At 42.5% G+C, this 19981-nt stretch overlaps 1 protein-coding gene across 3 annotated transcripts in view; it reads left to right on the top strand.

The window, feature by feature from the left end:
* Window positions 1-19981, top strand: part of LOC147108617 (nuclear factor of activated T-cells, cytoplasmic 2-like) — a 184110-nt gene that overhangs the window by 30884 nt on the left and 133245 nt on the right. For all 3 annotated transcript variants that reach the window (XM_086005303.1, XM_086005304.1, XM_086005305.1), the window contains exons 4-5: window positions 2487-2689; window positions 17298-17470. In XM_086005303.1, the coding sequence (XP_085861429.1) occupies window positions 2487-2689; window positions 17298-17470 (376 nt within the window). The remainder of the gene's footprint in view (window positions 1-2486; window positions 2690-17297; window positions 17471-19981) is intronic.

The raw sequence follows: 19981 nt of genomic DNA on the forward strand, positions 1-19981 counted from the left end.
GTGATATATGCTGCCAGTGGGCAGGACTCCTCACCAACAGGGCAGACTTGAAAAATTATCCCCATATTTACTTTGATTATTTGATTGTACAGCTGAACACTACAAAGCTGTGATTTGCCTCTCAAATGGTGACAAAATTGAGTGGCATCTGTTGACAAATTAAATATTGTTTAAATCCCACTATGGTAGTTTGAGAATTTGAATTCAGTTTTTTTAAAACAATCTGGAAATGAAAAGCTGGAAATGAAAAAGTGGCCACGAAGCTGTCGGATTTTCGTAAAGACCCAACTGATTCACTGAAGTCTTTTAGAGAAGGAAATTAGTCGTCCTTACCTGGTCTGGTCTATATGTGACCTCAGTTCCACACCAATGTGGTTGAATCTTAACTGTCGTCTGAAGTGGCCTAGCAAGCCACTCAAGTTGCTACAAAGAAAGCCCACCAGCCCCAACAAATTCAGGTCACCTTGGGATGGGCAATAAATATCAGCCTTTCCACCGATGACCATATCCTGAGAATGAATTAAAAGAAAGACAAAGTTCTGACGAAAGGTCATCGACCTGAAACGTTAACTCTGTTTCTCTCTCCACAGATGCTGCCTGACCTGCTGAGTATTTCCAGCATTTTCTGTTTTTATTTCAGATTTCCAGCATCCGCAGTATTTTGCTTTTGTAAAAGAAAGGCAAATACTGAATAAATGGCAGATTCTGAGTATATTAGATACAGCATCACTAATAGGTTAGAAAAGAAGACCTGGCCACATGGGAGTTGGAAAAAAATGACTTAGAGGATGGTTAGAATTTGTCACAAATTGCTGTTGAAACAGAGGCCTAGAAATTGGGTTCTGGTCTTGCCAGGGCTGTAGCGCCAGAAAGTTTGCGCCAGCGGTAATGCGGCAGCGCCCGACGAAAATTCGGGTGCGCCGGGCCCAGGCGGCGGCGGGTGCTAAAACCCTCCTTTAGCGCCTCAAAACGGGCGTGAACTTGGGTTTCCCGGCGCTAATCCCCCGCTGCGGCACCCGATGCGGTGCGGCAGGCGGGGGAACTGCAGGCCTCCTCCTCCTGTTAAGGAGGAGCTACCTGCAGCCGACAACTGTCCGGCGGATTGACCCGACATCTGAGCCCGGCACCTCGGGGAAGTGCCGGGCTCGCATGAGACACTGATCAGGGCCGCGGGGGGGGAATGCAGGAGTCCGGGAAGGGAGGTGCGGGCAGGCGGCCGCCGGGAACGCGGCCGGCCGCCGCTCCACCTTTATGCGCCGGCGCACACTGGGGGAAGACTCTGTTGCCAGAGTCTTAGATGCGCCTGCCACGGGCGAGGCGGGCGCAACTGAATTTCGGCTTGGGGCCGGGTTACCACGGCAACCGGGACGCTGCGCACACCGATGACGTCATCGGTGCCGGCGCAGCGCTACCGGTCTACCGCCGCGGAAGGGCCCCAGGCAATTTAGGAACCGGCGCCAATTGCAGCGCTAGGCCCTCTAGCGCCGCAAAATCGGTGCTAAGGGCAATGAATTTCTAGGCCAAAGTCTCTAAATTCTTTTAAAAGAGAATTTGATAGTTGCTTAAGGGATATGGAGAACAAGCAAGAGAGTGGAATAAATTTTGTGGCTCATGAGGAAAAACTCATCAGTGCAGACTTGATGGGCCAAGTGACCTGCTTCTGTGCTTTAGCATTCTCTCTATGGTGTTGATAGAGGAAATGAGCAGGTAAAACTTCACTTTTGCTTCAGATTTACGCAGGTGCTCCGAAGCTGAACCTTAAATTAGAGTTTGTGTTTTCTCAATGTCTTCAGGCCTGTTAAATTAAAGTTTGGATCACCAGAAATATAATCTATTAAGATTTAACCATCTGGATTGCAGCTGAACTCCTGAGTGTTCAAAGTTTGAATTTAAGCCCCATGCCCTAGAGCTACCTAAATAAATTCAGTTGACATATGAAAACAAATCAGAATATTTGCCCTTATTGCTGAAACCTAAAAGGATATTGAAAGTGTTAATTTTGTTGACCAATGCCACTCTATTTATCTCCATTCTACTTGTGGTGGGGTACACCTGAAAGCAATTTGCATATGACACCAGCCGGATTAAGAGTGCAATACTTAACGGAAAATCGAATACCTTTAGACTGAAGGTGACTACAGCTTTTGAAAGTGCTGCAGGGCCTTGCAGTGACCCTATTAATAAAAATGTGCACTGACGCATTTAGTGCATTTTATTAAATACACCACAACAGTACTTTAAGGAGGCTATGACATGCAAGAACATGTTGTGCCCATTCTGCTTGTGACGGCGTTTAAATACAGACTGTATAAGCTAATTGAGAAAGTCCCTGTTGTTTTAAAAGCAATAACAAGCTTAGGAGTGCTCATTAAACTGTGATTCAAAACTGTTGTAGCCTATCTTTACCTACATGTGCAGCATCCTAAAGGATTTAATGTAAGCCTTGTCTTGAGAGCTTCCACATAAGTTGTCTTGTCTCTTGCCAGCTCCACGGCTACATGGAAAACAAGCCTTTGAGCCTGCACATATTTATTGGAACAGCAGATGAGCGGCTACTGAGACCACATGCCTTCTATCAAGTCCATCGCATCACCGGCAAGACAGTCTCGACCACCAGCTATGAGAAAATCTGTGGAAATACCAAGGTTTTAGAAATCCCGCTTCTGCCAGAGAACAACATGAAAGCAGTGTAAGAATATTATTTTAGTCAAAGTATTGCTATTATATATATCTTATAAAGTATTTATTCATAAGCAGGACCAGTTGGACAATGGCTTGCTACTGTTGTTGTGAGTTAGCACACTGCCCTTTTACATGTGGCACTTTGGCTTGAATCCAGCAGACTGATGAAATGAAAGCCTCCTGCCTGCTGGCTCTAAGGGTCCGACATGAACTGTATCTGTCAGTCTCAACCCACTTTCACTTTGCACTATTTTGAATGAACTGGTTGACTCATTTGGATGATCTTCTCTGTTCACTATGTTAACAAAGTTGTTAACTTGTTTAAACGGTTAATGACTTTGTTTCACCCAAACGTATTAATCAATTTGTTAAAGATAATGTATTTCTGCTACTGCACTGCTAATCTGACATTTAATGTGCAAGACTAAATTTCATATTGACATGGTAAGGAGATTTTTTTTTCTGAGATTAGGATTGTGGTCAATTGTTGGGGCACAGTACAGGAACTTTACTTTGTATCTGGACCATACTATGTCTGACCTGGGAGTGTTCAATGTAGACTTTGGGTACTAAAAATGGGAAAATGTTCCATTCCCCAGTACTGACATCTCTCCTTATTAAGAACATGAATTCATCAAAAATATAAATTGAAAGAGAACTTTTTGCCATAGAACTTTTTTGATTTGTGTATCTAATTAAGTATTAATATGTGTCTTCCTTTGATCTTTAGCTCTGCTACACTTACAACATATTTGTATGCACATTGAAAGAGAGAGTAGCACAAATATTAAAACTGAGCTTTCTCTGTTTTTATTTTGGAGGCACTGGGGGATTTTGTTCATACTGGTCCAATCCAAAGTTTTATTGCATTTTGTTTGTATTTGTTCTCTCTCTCTCTCTCTCAAAGGTCAGCAGTGCAAGCACAGGACTTGAGAGACATGCATCTACACACTTGATAAAAACCCAAAAGGGAAATAATTAAACTCATCACAGCCATGGTAAAATATAAATGACTCAGATTTAAACTTTCAGTCATAGTGGCATTGTTGCGTTTGGTAGATTGGAGCCTTGTGGCCAATTTGGGCTCCAAATAAAATGTCTGTTTAATCTAAGAGTAAGACAGTATTTCCGATCTGCTGCCAAATCATTAGAAGAGGAGCCAAGTTCCTCTTCCTTGCATCATTGACGTCTTGATTCATGCAGACTTTCCAGCTCCCTCTCATCCTTTAGGACCCTCCTTAAAACCCTCTTCTTTCACCCAGCTTTTGGTCACACTTCCTAATACCCCCTTCTTTGGGCCAGCATCTGTTTTTAATGATACTTTCTGTGAAACACTTTGGGATATCTGTCTATGTTAAAGGTGTTATTTAAATGCAATTGTTGTTGGCTTCTCCATATGTTTTTCACATTAAGTGAATACTGAGGGAAAGTGTGATGCCAGTTGAATTGTTATCTTCCAATACATGTAGAAAATGGATGGAACTTTGCCTTCACCATTACAGGCCACTGGCGCTGTGCTAGAGTGTAGACTTAATGGCCTAAACTTTATGCTCCAGAAATATTTTATGCACCCGCTCATGTACTTGTTAGATGAAAGCACCTCCAGAACTGCCTTATGCTACTGAAGGTGAAAATTGCCTGTTAGTACCACTGTCCTTAATTAATAGTCACAAATAAAGGCTTTGTAGAATTTCCATCCAGGCTTCCTACCCTTACATTCTTTTGGCTACCTGTAGTACCAGGGACTAACATGCAAGCACTTTCCTGCTACTTTACCTGATTTTGAATTATAAGTAAAAATGAATAGGAAAATAACATTAGATGTGGCTTATAATGGGGCAACTTGCAAACTCTAAAATGTTTTCTACTGCCTCTCCTGTGTGGGGTAATCGAAGCCCAAATGCAGCTTAAAGCATTTGTTAGAAATCACTTTAAGTTATTGTTTTAATAAAATTACAGACCATAATTTTTCCACATGGAAGGTAATACAGATCACGAGTGTTTATCTTATGCAATGAAGCAGTAACTTGTAATCTGTCATTTCCTGCCTGCTTGCTTCCAGTTGTGGGTGCTGAACTTGGAGTAGCTTCAGCTCTTGGGGTCAAAGAAGCTGCACTGAACTGCTCTGCAAAGTACAGAAGATGCTTTGTGGCGTAGTCTGAGGAATACTGGTGCATTCTTTCCTGCACTACTCAATTATGTCCTTTGGCTGGTCCACTCCGGAATGACTTGTGGAGATGTTCATAAGCTGGATCATTCTAGGGGAACTGGGCAGAGTAGGGGGAAATACTGGATAAAGAGTGTAAAGCTTACAAGCCTTCTTGTAAGCCCCATGATTTTAGTTGATGAAACATCAACAGTATCCGTTCACATATTGGGGTCCCTAAATCATAATTCTTACTAATTTCACTTAAATTTCTTGGTTCAGGTAAGTGATATGTTCCTATGGAGAAAATGCACAGTCCCCATCAGTCAAATGGAAGCTCTACCTCTGTGGATTTTTCATTAGTTCAGTCCAGAGGCTGTTAAGCAGAGTGATGGGTTTCTGCACGAGTTGGCCAAGAAAAAGACTCTTTATTTTTCTTGTATATAAAAAGAAACTCTTGTTTTTGGTTGCCTACAGTGTACTTTTTTTGTAAAAAGCACAAAGCGGCATGGCACTTTGAATTGGAGGCAGCTGTCTTTTCATGCCCTTCCCTCCCAGCAATTTGATCCTGTTCCTATGACAGCATATGGTACACAATAGACTTGCTACTGAATCTGTCACAGTACCTGACCTTGAATGACCACGTAAGCTGGCCAGATCAGGCATATTAATAGTATATGACTCGATGTTTCAAAATTAAATTGAAACATATTAAGGTCATATTCATGAGAAAGATACCCTATAGCACGAGTGAAGGGAATAGTTATTATTTTTTAAGAAATTAATTAGCGGAGGTTCTTTATGGTCTGTTTGTTTTCCATTCTCCCATTGGCATATCTCTGGTTGGTAAATAGAACCTGGTTGTATTTGACACTAGTTCTGTACAAAGAATGTTTTCAATCAGTGTAACAAGCAACAGCTGGAAAAGACAATATCTCTTTTGTTGGCATTTGGCTGTATTTTGTAACTAGCAAAATAAGTCACGTTGCTCAAATTTAGAAAGACGATTTAAGTATAGATGACAGGAAATAGCGACTGGGATTTTGTTTTAGGACTGTTAGAAGCAGAGTAGATACAGTGGAGCAGAACATTACACCTGATCATTTACTGGCAGAGTTGTTGTGCATTTAGCCTTAATGAACGAACTGGAACACTTTCCAGTCACCCTTAGACAGGAAATCCTGGCCCACAGGACTGCATACTGGAGGTGGGGATGGTTGAACTGGCCAAGTTTAGAATCCTGATTCTGGATCAGCACTGGTCTGAGACCAGAAGCTATCAGTTCCAACCAAGCAGTACCACCTTTACAATGACTAGCTGTTACCCATTCTTTGCACCTGAAATGCTTAAAGAGATTGGGCAGCAGTGTCTGCAGTGTCTACTCATTTAATCCCCCGCGACACTGTGTACCATGGTTTAACACTGCAAGTGGAGTTATACTCTTTGTATGGTGTTAACCCCAAGTGGTCTGAGACTGCCTTCTCTGGGTAGTTTCACAGCACATCTCTTCAGAGTTGAGTTGCAACTTTGTAAACACATTCTGAGACTCCCTGCCTGATTAAATCTTCAGCTCTAGTTCTTATCTCTAGTTAGCTGATGTGTGAAATTTTGTATTGGTACGATTAGATCGGGAATTTGATAAAGGTTTTCAGTGCTGTGCTTTTCAGTATAAAACAGAGAATATAAACTTCTATTAACCATTAATTATTAATACTTTATTTTCAATTTCTCCCTTTCTCTCCTGAAGGTGCTGGTTATTGCTGTGGCTTGGATCCACAGGCCCCAGCAGTCCTTTTGTACCTCGCCACAGTGGCCATTTTTCATGTGTAAGCCTAGACAGAAAGGGGGGTAATTTTAACCCAACTCAGGGGTGGGGAACCCACGCATTCGGGTGCAACATTGGTTTTACACTCCACCCAATTTTACACTTCATTGACTTCAACAATTGCTCCCCCCCCACTTCCGCCCAAGTGTCAGCAAACAATTGGGCCGCGATTTCGCCAGCCATGGCGAGTCCGGTGCGACCGGAGTAGACAGCGGCCACAAACTCCGCACCCGTCTTCATCCCGCCTCATCCAAGTGATTTTGCCCTGACTGGGCTTGTTAAGCCCACCCAGCGAAGTTCCCAGCCAATTAAAAGGAAGTGGGTCTGATGACGTCATTTGATGACATCATTTGATGACGCGTCATCAGCCGATTTCCTTAAAGGGGCCATGTCCAAATTAATTTTGACATCTGTGCTGTCAGTGTTCTACAGCATTGAAGTGCTGCAAACACTGACAGTCACTGCACAGAGGTGCACAGCTGCACCCAGGTTTTCCCATGACTCCCTCCATATGCTTATGGAGGGAGTCACAGCACGCAGGGAGGTTCTATTCCCTTCCCATGGGTGGAAGAGACCTCCCAGGAGACCAACGCAGCCTGGTTGCACATTGCACAGGAGGACACAAGCAGGGATGCAATCGCGCAAACATTTCAATGATCACAGTAGATCACAAAATGTTACTACAAAACCACACTCAACCTCATTCTCCTGTGCCACTCATCACATCCCCATCACTCTGCCTTCCCTACCCTACTCCTGCTCATCCTTACTCACATGAACGTACCTTGCAACTCCACCCATCCCTCAAAATATATATATATATATATAAAATCACTTCCGCATCTCACTAGCCATCCCTCACACTCACCCTCATCCTTGTCCAATTATACCAACTAACAACACACAAGTGTAGGCACTTAGATGTTTTAGCCAATGGTCATGTAAACTTTCTGTTAATATGTTATCAACCATTGAAATCCTTATTGTCATCTCTTTGCCTTCTTTGACAGATTTGTGTGCACTTTTGAAAGTGTCTTAGTGAGTTCCAGTGAATGGTGAGACATAGGGCTGGATTTTCATTCAGGAGTCAGGTAGGAGGCGGGATTACAACTTTCGGGGTTGTAGTCCCGCCTCCATCGAGATGTGGCCAATCCACGTGATTTTAACTTGATTGACCTTGTTGAGCCCACCCAGCGGGCTCAGCAGGCCAATTAAGGGCCACCCGGCAACAGGTGACATCACAGATTGAAATTTCATCTGTCAAGAAGTTTTGGCAGATGAAATATCAATGTTTCACAGCTGTTTGAAGCTGTCAAACACTGACAGTCTTACTTCTAACCTGAGTCCTTCTCCACAGACTCAGTTAGAAATCTCTCCTGCACAGAAAGCTGAAGGCTGTCACTTTTGACAGTTCACAGCCATTCTGCTTTCTGTGCCGGTGAGATGAGGGACTCCCGAGACCTAAAGGAAGGAAGGCTGAAAAGGTTAAAAAAAGGTAATTTAAACTTCTTTAAACACTTTAGACACACCAAACACACTTACCTTTGCACTCGTGCACACATCACTCACCTGAACACCGACATCTCGACCCCTCCAAGCCATTCATCCCGACGGTCCGCCTCCTCTAACTTGGCATGGTTTGGAGCCGTCGGGAATCCCACACTTCAACCTTAAAAATAGGGATTAGGCTAAAAACTGCCTGTTAACTACCTGTTAACAGGCAGTTAATTGGCACTAATCCCTTCCCGCCTCGGGTAGGCGGGTCCCAGTGCAGGGTGGGTACCCGCCTCCTTTGAAACTGGCATGGAGGCGGGTTGGGTGCGGGATGGGGTTGGGACCCCTGATTTCGGGATTTTAACCCCCCACACGCCTCCAATCTCAACTCCACGGCCCAATGAAAATCCTGCCCATAATGTCCACCGCCCCCCACCCCCCCCCGCAATGGCGATGAGTGTGAAAGGAATGGCTTGGGCATTGTGGGGATGCTTTATGGCACTGGTGTGGGGTGGTGCCAACCTGGTCCACACTTATACCACCCTTTGCGTGAAGAAGTGTTTCCCAACTTCTCTCCTGAATGGCCTGGCTCTGATTTTACAATTATGTTCCCTTGTCCTAGGCTGCCCCACCAGTGGAAGAAGTTTCTCTGTAGCTACCCTATCAATTCCTTTCAAAATTCTAAAAACCTTAATCAAATCACCCCTTAACCTTATTTATTCCAAGGAATGCAAGCCTAGTTTATGTAATCTCTCCTCATAATTTAACCCTTGGAACCCTGATAACATTCTAGTGATCTGCACTGCACTCGTTCCAAGGTCAATATATCCTTTCTAAGGTGTGGTGCCCAGAGCTGGGCTAACCAGGGCTTTGTATAGCTGCAGCAAAGCTTCCTCCCCAATATATTCTAGCCCTCTAGTTACAAAGACTAAGGGCTGAATTTTACCGGTGCTCAGCGTGCAGGTTTGGAGGCGGGTCTGCTGTCAAAATCATATCCCTGAGCAGACCCAATACTTGGGAAACTTAAAGGAGGTGTGTTTACAGCGGGATGCCGACCCGCTGTCAATCTTTGTGATTTTGACATCGGAGCCACCTCCAAACCCGCACTCTGAGCGCTGGTAAAATTCAGCCCTCTGTGTGTGGAGAGCATGACAGGTGACCTCCGATCCTATTCACAATGTTTGCAAAGACACATATCTACCTGATTTCCTCTCCTCTTTGCCCAAAGGTGCAGAAGCTGAGATCAGGTAACTCAGCAGACTAGGAATTGACCCTGAAACTTTTTGGTCTGTACGTTTTAGAGCTGGATCGGCCAGTGGCTTTAAAAGTCCAATGAATTAATTATGATTCATTTTAACATCATTTTGTTTTAACAGTGTGGCTTTATGATCTCATTGAGAAAACTGGCTTAGAGGTCTTGCTGTGTGCATCAGTGTGAGGGGGCTGAATTAACATACGCAGTTGTAATGGAAATCCCTAGGTTAATGACAGTATCTACTGACGTTAATTCAGTTGCCTCAGACTGCTGGGCTCTGAAATCGCAGCCAGTTCGCCTTTCTTTTCTCATCTAAGCCCACAGTTTAAACTGAAATATTCCAACTCTCTCTCCAAATAAACAGTAATAAGAAAACAATAACTGCTTACAGGATGTTAATAGTCCATCTTAATTCTTTTAACACTTTGGGGGGGAAATAAAAGTACTGATGGTGAGGCTTCCTCTTAAACCTGCTGCTTCCAATTTTTGTTGTTAACCGATGGAGCTTCTGCTTTTTCAGTAGCATAAGGGTTAGTATAAAGGAGAAAAATGAATTAAATGTTTAGGAAGAAAAAGAGCTCTCGGCTTGCAGCCGCTGAAATTGTATGCAGTATCATTAAAAATAAAATTCTCATCTTGATGTGGAGAGCTCTCCTGTATCATGTAGAATCTCCTCATTATATGCAGCACTATTATACAGCCAGCTATTGCTGCCCATCAATAGAAATGTGAATGACAGTTGTTGGGAATTTCCTGTTTAAAATGCCTGGAGTTAATTTCCCCCCTGAATGGATATGGCTGGCACACAGTAAGATTCTAGGTTGGATTACCACAACTGCTTTTTATAAAACTGGCCAATTGAAGTATCTGAATTATTTCCCTTGGTATTTACTTTAGCTGGCTGTCGAGAGTCAAGTACTGAAAGAGAGAAAAAATGAAATAACTCACATTTATATAGCCCCTTTCACAACATCAGGACGTCCCAAAGCACTTTACAGCCAACAAAGTGTAGTCACTGTTGTAATGTAGAGAGAGTAATGCCATGTAAATGCAAGTTCTTTCTTTTCTTTTATGTGAGAGACACTTTGAGAAGTTTGGATTGTATAGGAAGAGATGTTTAGATTGGATTTGTTATAAATCTCAAAACATGATCTGTTATGAATAGTCAAAAATATTGCTATCTCTATTCATAACAGCACCCGTGTGGTACTGTAGTGGGCTTTAGTTTTTGTCAGCAGTAATACAGGCCAACAAGTTGCAACCCAGCACAACCACAACACAGCAACGTGGCACCAGCATAGCCTGTCTTTTAACTCCAGCCAGCTTTCAGAGCATTGGCAAAGCTAGAGCTACAGTTGTCAAGTGCTCAACTCCTTTTATTTACCCCCAATTACAAGGTGCCAACAGTATTTTTAAATATTATAATCATTCATATACTGTCAAAGCCGGCATCCATTAATAGTAGATATTTAAAAGGACCAAAGGGGATTAAATAGGAGCTGATAAGATCGCAGGTTGCTTGACATAAGTCCTGTCAAGTTACAGCAGTGTCATCTTGTCAGGTTTTTATTTCATCTACTCTGCTATCTGGACAAAATATTCCTAAATATCTTTCTAGGATTTAGATTTTCTTCATTTTGTGGAAAGAAGTCCTTAAAAAGTATAAATTAGTGACACTAAACCTAACTTCAGTTTTAAGAAAATAGTATGCCACTGATTTTTTTAGTATGTTATTTTTGGTTTATTTTGAATGAGTAAATCAACCTTGACAAAAGGAAGGTTTCTTTAGCAAGAAAGTTATTTTTGGCAGTGCGGAGGTCCTGTCAGTAAAAGAGAAAGTACCGATGTGGTCCTCAGTATTATGAGTAATGTATAAGAGGCTGGATTTGTTAAGTGACATGAGCAATCATTGGTCCACACAAACTGATTTCTACTATAGCACTTACCTCATGGGACAAGTTAAGTTTGGTGTGTATGGTTGTCTTTACTCAAGCAGTTGCTGTAATTAGTACACCCTACTCACCTACAGCCACTATTTCTCCTTTATTTGTTATTATCTTTGCAGACATAAGCGATGTAATCTTGTGAAAGAATATCTGTTACAGCAGGCAGATGTTCCCAAGTGACTAAGTTTGCATCGGTGATGGCTACTATTATTAGAGTCATTACACATTGCAGCACACCCCTCCCCTCCCCTCCCCCAGTAGTTCTGGCAAGTCGTTACAAAAGAAAAGACAAATAAGCAAAAGGGTGTTTGCAGATTGATGCTTCCCAACACAGACAAATTCTTGATGCCAGTACAGTTTATTTTTAAAGTCCACTTTTTCTTCTGAATGTGTTGACTCTTTCAGGCCTCTGGAACTTCACCCAATTGGCCATTCTTGAAGTGTGAGCCTAGATGGTGAATGTTGTTCGTCAGCCATAGATGATATCACATTTGAGCTGAATTCTGTCTTTACCTGACATCTACAAACATGCACTTTCCAGCAGGTGTCACTGGGTAGTGATCAGGAACAGGAACTTTGACTATTTTTTCCCTTCCCTGGCCCAGGGTGCTGAGGCTCATTGTAGCACAATAACTGCTGCCCATGTTAAGATCAACAAACTCAGCACAGAGTGTGAATCAAAGCTGGGACCTTCTGATCTGCATAGTTCAGAGCTGTATAAGGTGATACCCACACAGATTCAGTGAGGGACCATTGACTATAACACTAAATGTTGTGAAGCTCCACTTGTCGTGCAAAGCTCTGGTTGATGGGAGCACAAGTCATAGATTTGGACATAGAGGTCACCACATCTGATTCACGTTGCTAATGATTTTCCAGTCCTTAAAATAAATCCCACAAAATCAAGAGCGATGTAAATCAAGTGTACAAAGCTCTGTGCCCAACTCTTCAATCCACCTTCTCATTGAGTGAGACTTTGCCTAAGGAGGAAGCCTTGCAATGTTAACCTTATAGCATCACTTCAGTGAAAAGAAACTTGGAAAAGAAAATCAACCTATTTTCAGATTATGAAAAATCATTTTAATAATTCCTCCTAACTGATTACAGGGTTTGGTGTCGATTCTTGTGCGGTGACCATGTGCTTTTGCTGGTGCACATCTTATGAGGCTTCGAGAGTCGCATTTTAAAGCCTGGCTCGCTTTCCTGTTGCAGGAATCTTACCCAGAATACTTCATGCCTTCCCATGAAATCTGCTTTTGATTTCCACGGATGAGGCTGGCTGTAAATCATTCAGCATGGCTTTGCTTGTGAGCTGTTCAATCAGCCTCCCCAGTAAAGTAGTCTGTTTGTCATGCTTGCTCTGCTTTCATAAAAGCATTTTTAGATGACTTAAATTTGCTTTCTTAAAGCCAGAAAAAGAGTGAAAACTATTGTGAACCATTGGATGTTATTGCTGAGTGCTTGTGAAGCATGAACCATAGAAATAAGGAATTCATTCCAGAACTATCAGCCTGCATGTGCATAATAAAAAGTAATGATTTTCTACCAAAATTAAACTAATGAAAAATTAAGATTACAGAGGAAATTGTTAATCTGCATACTTTGAGATTTAATTTATTTGAACACCCTCTTGATATTTCAGTCTGCTCTTAATTGAATCAATCATCATCCTAATAAGTAAATAATATTTTTCTTTCCTTGTAATGATGAGTCCATTTATATAATGATGAGTTCCTCTCATTAGAAATAATGAGGTGAAATAATGCTGAACACTTCTTTCATGACAAGCAGTGATAGAGGTGGCGGTGGTGACATTTCCACTTTGCCAGTTAAGATTTCTTTCAATAGAAAGAATTGAGAAATGCACTGCCCCGTATTGGAACTGAGCTATAGACCAGACATTTTCAGGTTTGTGCTGAGTTAGCTGACAGTTTTAAATATTTATTTACCCAATTCATATTTTTAGGTAAAAAAAATTGCTCACTTGTGGTCGATTTGAATGAAGAGCAGCGTCTCTGGCTTTCCAAGTAGATGCAAAGACTTTTGAAGTAATCTCTAAAATTGCCTGTGCTACAAGAATTCCGAATCCCATCTTCAGATGTGGATTGCTTTCACCACGTTCAAGTGCAGTTTTTCATTTCTTCTCATGAGAAGAGCTCATTATTCTATAGAGGAACCAAATCTCTTTGCATGAAGCAGTTTTACTTCCTGAATATGCTGGCCTAGTGCCAGTCCAGAGCAAGGCTGGTACAAGTGTTTAGCGATGCTACTAAACACTTAAAGCCTTTTAGAGATTCTGAACAGCCGTTAACATTTTCTTCTGATTAATTTTGAATCCTTTTCCACAAAGTTCTCAACTACCCAAATAAGAATCTTTTAGTTTATGATGGTCGCTAAGGTTGTTTTTCATTCTTGGGATGTGGGTGTCATTGTCAAGACTGGTATTTATTGCCCAACCCCTAGTCACCCTACTGAGTGGCTTGATAGGCCACTTCTGAGGGCAGTTAAGAGTGTGGGACTGGAGTCACATATAGGCCAGACCGGGTAAGGACGGCAGATTTCCTTCCCTAAAGGACATTAGTGAACCAGTTGGGTTTTTTCAACAATCCAACAGCTGTTTGGTCACTTTTCACTGACACCAGTTTTTTATTTCCAGATTTTTTTGAAAATCTGAATCAAATTATCAAACTATCTTGGTGGGATTTGAACTCATGTTCTCTAAATTCCTAGTCCAGCAACATAACCGCTACACTACTGCACCCCTGTTGATGAATGATTACTTAATTACATGTTACACATTCCTGTATTAAAATCAAACAAAGTGTAAGTTCACTGGCAGACTAGTCATAGTTAATACCTGAAAAGTGCAGGTTTGATATAGAATAATTACACATAAACTTCAAAATTTGTTTCCTGATGCATTAACGGTTTGAATCTGTGTTTGTTTCCAGTTTGGCTATAAACAACAGTTCAAACCACAACACTTTGGACTATGCGATCGATTCAGTAAAATAACTTTCCCTTTAAAATGAGCATAGGGATGGCTTCAAAGTATTTAGCTGAGATCATGTTACCAGCTCAGACTGGCTGTAGATAACCTGATATCTTTAGATAACTCCTGCCTTGCAATGAAGACCTGTGCCTCTCTTTTCGACTTTCCTCCCGGCCGTAAAACTGGTGATGTGGATCAGCTGCTCTTTACAGAATCTGCCTGATTTTCATTTCTATTGAAAAGAATGGAAATGAAAATCGGGCACTTTCTATAACTGGTGGCCGATCTGCAATGGCAGTTTTACGCCCCGGTTGAAAAGCTACCCCAATACGATTCACCTGGGCCATTAGTTAGGGCACCTTGCCCTGGGGGAAAAAGACAACCCTCTGCTTTAATTTACTTGTGGTAATCACATTTCCTGTTTGAAAAAAACATGTCATAGTATTGATACCAGAATTTGTGAAATGGTCAGCTTGTTGTCCTTCCCAGTCAAAATAATCTTGTCTTAATGAGAACATAAGAAAAGTCAAGGATAAGAAGAGACCATTTAGCCCATTGAAGCTTAGCCTTCTGATACCCTAACTATCTTAGCATCAAATTGTATTTTGAACCTCCCCGTTATTTAAAATAAAATCAGAAAATGCTGGGAAACACTCAACAGGTCAGGCAGCATCAGTGGGGAGAGAAACAGAGTTAACGTTTCGGGTCGATGACTGTTATTTATGCTTTACTGGCTTTTATAGTACTTAATAGATAAATCTGAAGTAAAGAGAGCTAAAACTTGTATTTAGATTACACCGTTCATGAATTTGGATGATCAGCCATGATCACATTGAATGGCGGAGCAGGCTCGAAGGGCCGAATGGCCTACTCCTGCTCCTATCTTCTATGTTTCTATGTCTCAAATTAGGGTTGTATTCCCCAGAATTTAGAAGGTGAAGGGGTGATCCGATCGAAGTTTTCAGGATATTAAGGGGAACAGATAGGGTCGATAGAGAGAAACTATTTCTGCTGGTTGGGGATTCTAGGACTAGGGGGCATAGTCTAAAAATTAGAGCCAGACCTTTCAGGAGTGAAATTAGGAAACACTTCTACACACAAAGAGTGGTAAAAGTTTGGAACTCTCTTCCACAAATGGCAATTGATGCTGGGTCAATTGTTAATTTTAAATCTGAGATTGATAGCTTTTTGTTAACCAAAGATATTAAGGGATATGGGCCAAAGGTGGATATATGGAGTTAGATCGCAGATCGGCCATGATCTCATTGAATGGCGAAACAGGCTCGAGGGCTCAATGGCCTCCTCCTGTTCCTATGTCTTCAGGATGTACCAAAGTGCTTTACAGCCAAAAGATTACTTTTTTTGAATTATATTACAGTTACTGTTGTTATGTAGGCCAAAGCAGCAGCCACTATGTACACAGCAAGGTCACACAAACAGCAAATGCATGAATAACTAATAATCTGTTTTTGATGGTGTTGGTTGAAGGGGGAATGCTGCCCAGCACAATCGGGAAAATTCCTGAATATTTTTTGAATAGTGCCATGGGATCTTTTACTACCTTATCATTTCTGGTTCCTTTGGGTTGAGAAAACTGAGACATACACAGCATACTCTAGCTGCCCTGTCACATCAATATTGTACACTGGGCACCAATCTTGATATTGGTGATGCACTTGCAGCAGTGTGAGGCCCCAACTCTTTGCTGAATTTGAATGAAGCCTTTACACAGCTTAGATGTGGATTCATGATGAAACTGATTCAAAGTGAGATCATAAAACCATTGGATATATTTTAGTTTTGGATGTTCTACCAAATCATCCTTTTTGCCTGCCGTGCCTTAATTGCATAAAAACAGACAAAGCAGTAAAGAATAGGAACTTACGATATTTTTGTTACTGTATAGATTTGTACAACCCTATTAATCCTTAATCATGTTATGGTCAAAGCTAAATACATTGGGGTAGAGTTTCTGCTTTCAGCGCAATCAGCAAATTGTGCTCAAAAGTGCGCTAGTTTTCTGAATTGAATTTTTTGCTCAAGTTTCCACTCTAACTCATTTGCATATAGTCGAACATAAAATCTTCCATGAACCAGTACAATTGGGCAGCGTTTTCGAACGTAATTGTTTATTTCTTTTCTTGCATTAAAAAATATACTTTGATATATTTAAGAGTGTTAACCTGGTGCAGTATTATTAATACAACTGAAAATGGGTTTATCACAAAAAATAAGAGTGTCTAGTCCACTACCTGTGAGTAACCCGATTTTAAATAACTGAAAATGACTTTAAGAAACTATACAGAACCATTCACTGGTATCATTGGTGTACAGTAGTCAGTTTCTTAGTAAATTAAATAGTTTTTAATATTTAAAAGCTTTTAAAAGGTATCTTATTCGTGTTCTTGTGCTTAAAAAAAGCTTAATTTTAAGAGCCTCCTCGAAGGCCCGTAAACGGGCGCAATTAGCAGAAACTCGGCATGGTGATTCATTCACACTGAGGGTGTGGTCAGTTTGTGGGCGGGGCTGGCTTCCAGCGCAAAAGATCATGGAAACTCGACTTGTGCTAGAGTTAATTTGTGCTTAAAAGTCCTTGATCTTTTGCACTGGTTTGACCAATTTCGGGCGAATTGAGCTGAAAAAAGCAGCGCAACTTAGCGGAAACTCCAGGCCATTAAATGCTAGGTGAATAATTACATCCTTGCAGTTAATAATGAATGAGCAATCTCTGAATGGTTTATGTTTGGATAGGTGAAATGCGGACCAGTAAGTGGTCACCTGGTTGACAATTGACCTGTTCACAATGTTAGTCAATATCCAACGTGCTGTGAATTTGCAGGTCATTTGGTTCAGATATCTTACACAGGAATAAAATAACTCTGAATTAATGGTATTTTCACATGATGTAGCCCAGTATTATGTTCTTGTTTTGTAAATAGATACTTTTTTTTTAATAGGATTGACTGTGCTGGGATATTGAAGCTGAGAAATGCTGACATCGAGCTGAGGAAAGGGGAGACAGACATCGGCAGGAAGAACACCAGAGTCAGGCTGGTTTTTCGGGTGCACATTCCTCAGGCCAATGGCAGGGCTCTCTCACTACAGGCTGCTTCCAACCCCATCGAATGCTGTAAGTTTTCTTTTACATTTATATCTGAAAGTCCATTCAGTGCACGAAATACAGTTGTGACCATAATAGTCTGTGTTTCACTGACTTTTAATTTGAAAGCAAGAGCAAATCCTCTTTTTATAATGAATCATTCCTGTTAGCTAGTATGTTCCCCGGAATATACTTGACTTGTGTGTTATTGAGTTCATCATGCACACAAATACAACTGTTCTCAAGGTATAACCCACCCCAATGCTGCCTATCACAGAATACAATGAAACCAGGTATGAAGTACATGGAACGTGACCACATTTTTATTAATGTGTACAATGCAGTCCATGGGCTGGATTTTCATGTAGGAGGCGGGACTACAACTTTCAGGGTTGTAGTCCCGCCTCCATCGAGTTGTGGCCAGCCCACGTGATTTTCACCTGATTGACCTTGTTGAGCCCACCCAGCGGGCTCAGCAGGCCAATTAAGGGCCACCCGGCAACAGGTGACGTCACAGATTGACATTTCATCTGTCAAAAGCTTTTGACAGATGAAATATCAGTGTTTGACAGCTGTTTGAAGCTGTCAAACACTGACAATCTGTACTCCAAGTTAATTCCTTCCTCTCAGGCTGATTTAGAGATCTCTCCAGAACAGAAAGCTGAATGCTGCAACTTTTGACAGCTCGCGGCCATTCTGCTTTCTGTGCCGGTGAAATGAGGGACTCCCAAGACCTGAAGGAAGGAAGGCTGTAAAGGTAAGTAAAACTTATTTAAACACTTTACACACACCAAACACACTTACCTCTGCACTCATGCACCCATCACTCACCTGAACACCGGACATCTCGAACCCTCCAAGCCCTTCAGCCCTTGCTAACATGGCGTGGCTTTGAGCCGTCGGGAATCCCACACTTCAGCAATAAAAACAGGGATTAGGCTAAAAACTGCCTGTGAACTACTTGTTAACAGACAGTTAATTGGCACTAACCCCCTTCCCGCCTCGGGGAGGCGGGTCCCAGCACAGGTCGGGTATCCGCCTCCTTTGAAACTGGCATGGAGGCGGGTTGGGGGTGGGATGGGTTTGTGCCCCCCGATTTCAAGATTTTAACCCCCCCACACGCCTCCAATCCCGTCTCCATGGCCCAATGAAAATCCTGCCCCATTTATCTCACCCAATCTTGTAGCCAAATGTAGGTCAGCATAGGGCACGTAGTGATTGGACTGAAGCATTCTTTATTGAAAAACATAGGTGAAGGCAGCCATCACCAACAACAACTTATATCTCGCCATTAATGTAGAAAACTGCCCAAAGCCAAGAGCCATAGTGCACCATCAATACTGAAAAGACTAGATAAAGAAATGGGAGTTAGGTGATAATCAAACTTGAGTTCTAAAAGACACGTCTTGGTTAGCTACAAAATAGCCCCAGCCTATTCAGTCTTTCCTGATAGTTATAATCTCTCAGTTCTGGTATCACCCATGTGAATCGTTTTTGCATCTTCTCCAATGCCTCTATAGCCTCTACCTTTTGCTTAGATTTAGTGAATAATGGGACTAAAACTGTGTGTCACACATGAATGTGTGAAACCTGACTTTTAATATGTAATTAACAAGTCAAGAATACAGGGCCTAAAGATTCGGTTGCTTGGTGCCTCCCGTTAGTGCCCTAACAGAGCGCTAACGGGGTGCAAAGCAACTAGTGCCCGGGCGTGGTGCTGCCAACGCCTCCCGCAAAATTCAGCGGGAGGTTAGCGGCGGCGGTAACCGTCAACGCCCTGGCCACGATCTTCGGTAGCGCCACCTGACTTACCGCCGGACGCTATGTCCGACGGGGTTGGGGGGTCTACCTGCGGCTGGAGTGGCGCTAATTAAAGGTGAGGTGCCGGGCAGCCATTTTGGTTGCTGGCCGCCTGCCAGCACCTGCCCCCGTTGCCATCCCCGGCCTCCTCTTCAGCCCCCTCACAGAGTGCCGGCTGCGCTCCATGAGCCCGGCACTTCTCTTGAGTGCCGGGCTCTTTTGCCGGCACTCCGATCCCTGGTGGCCCAGTTGGGCCTCGGGTCGCGCTGCACAAGGCCCCTGTCCCTTTAAGAAGGGGAGGAAGGCCTGCAGTACCACAGCGCAACGTGCCGTAGAGTGTGGCGCTGCGGTATGTAGCGCCACGATATTCACTCGCAGCACCCCAAGAGGGAGGCGGGGCGCTTCCAGTAGCACCCCACTTCCCTCTTGTGGCACTACTGATGAATTTCGGCCGTGGGGGCGCTAATTTTTTCGGGGCGCAAAAGTAGCGTCCCGGCGAAGTTAGCGCCAAAAATAGCGTCCCGGCGAAGTTAGCGCCCCAAAGTGGGTGTGACTCAATTTTCCCCCCCAGGTCTCTAAAGCCCTACTCATTCCCATATAATGATATTATGATGGGTATAATAATAAAGGTGATTTTCAGTCAAGTGTGTAGGCTTGCAGTCCCTGCTTTAGTTCTTAGCTTTGTAAATGGAAGTCTGTTGCTTATTAGAGGAAAGAGGAAACTGTTCCGTTGGGACGGGC

This window comes from Somniosus microcephalus, chromosome 13 (genome assembly GCF_052327205.1).
Source record: "Somniosus microcephalus isolate GS21.2 chromosome 13, FLI_Smic_1.0, whole genome shotgun sequence".
Classification (NCBI taxonomy): domain Eukaryota; kingdom Metazoa; phylum Chordata; class Chondrichthyes; order Squaliformes; family Somniosidae; genus Somniosus; species Somniosus microcephalus.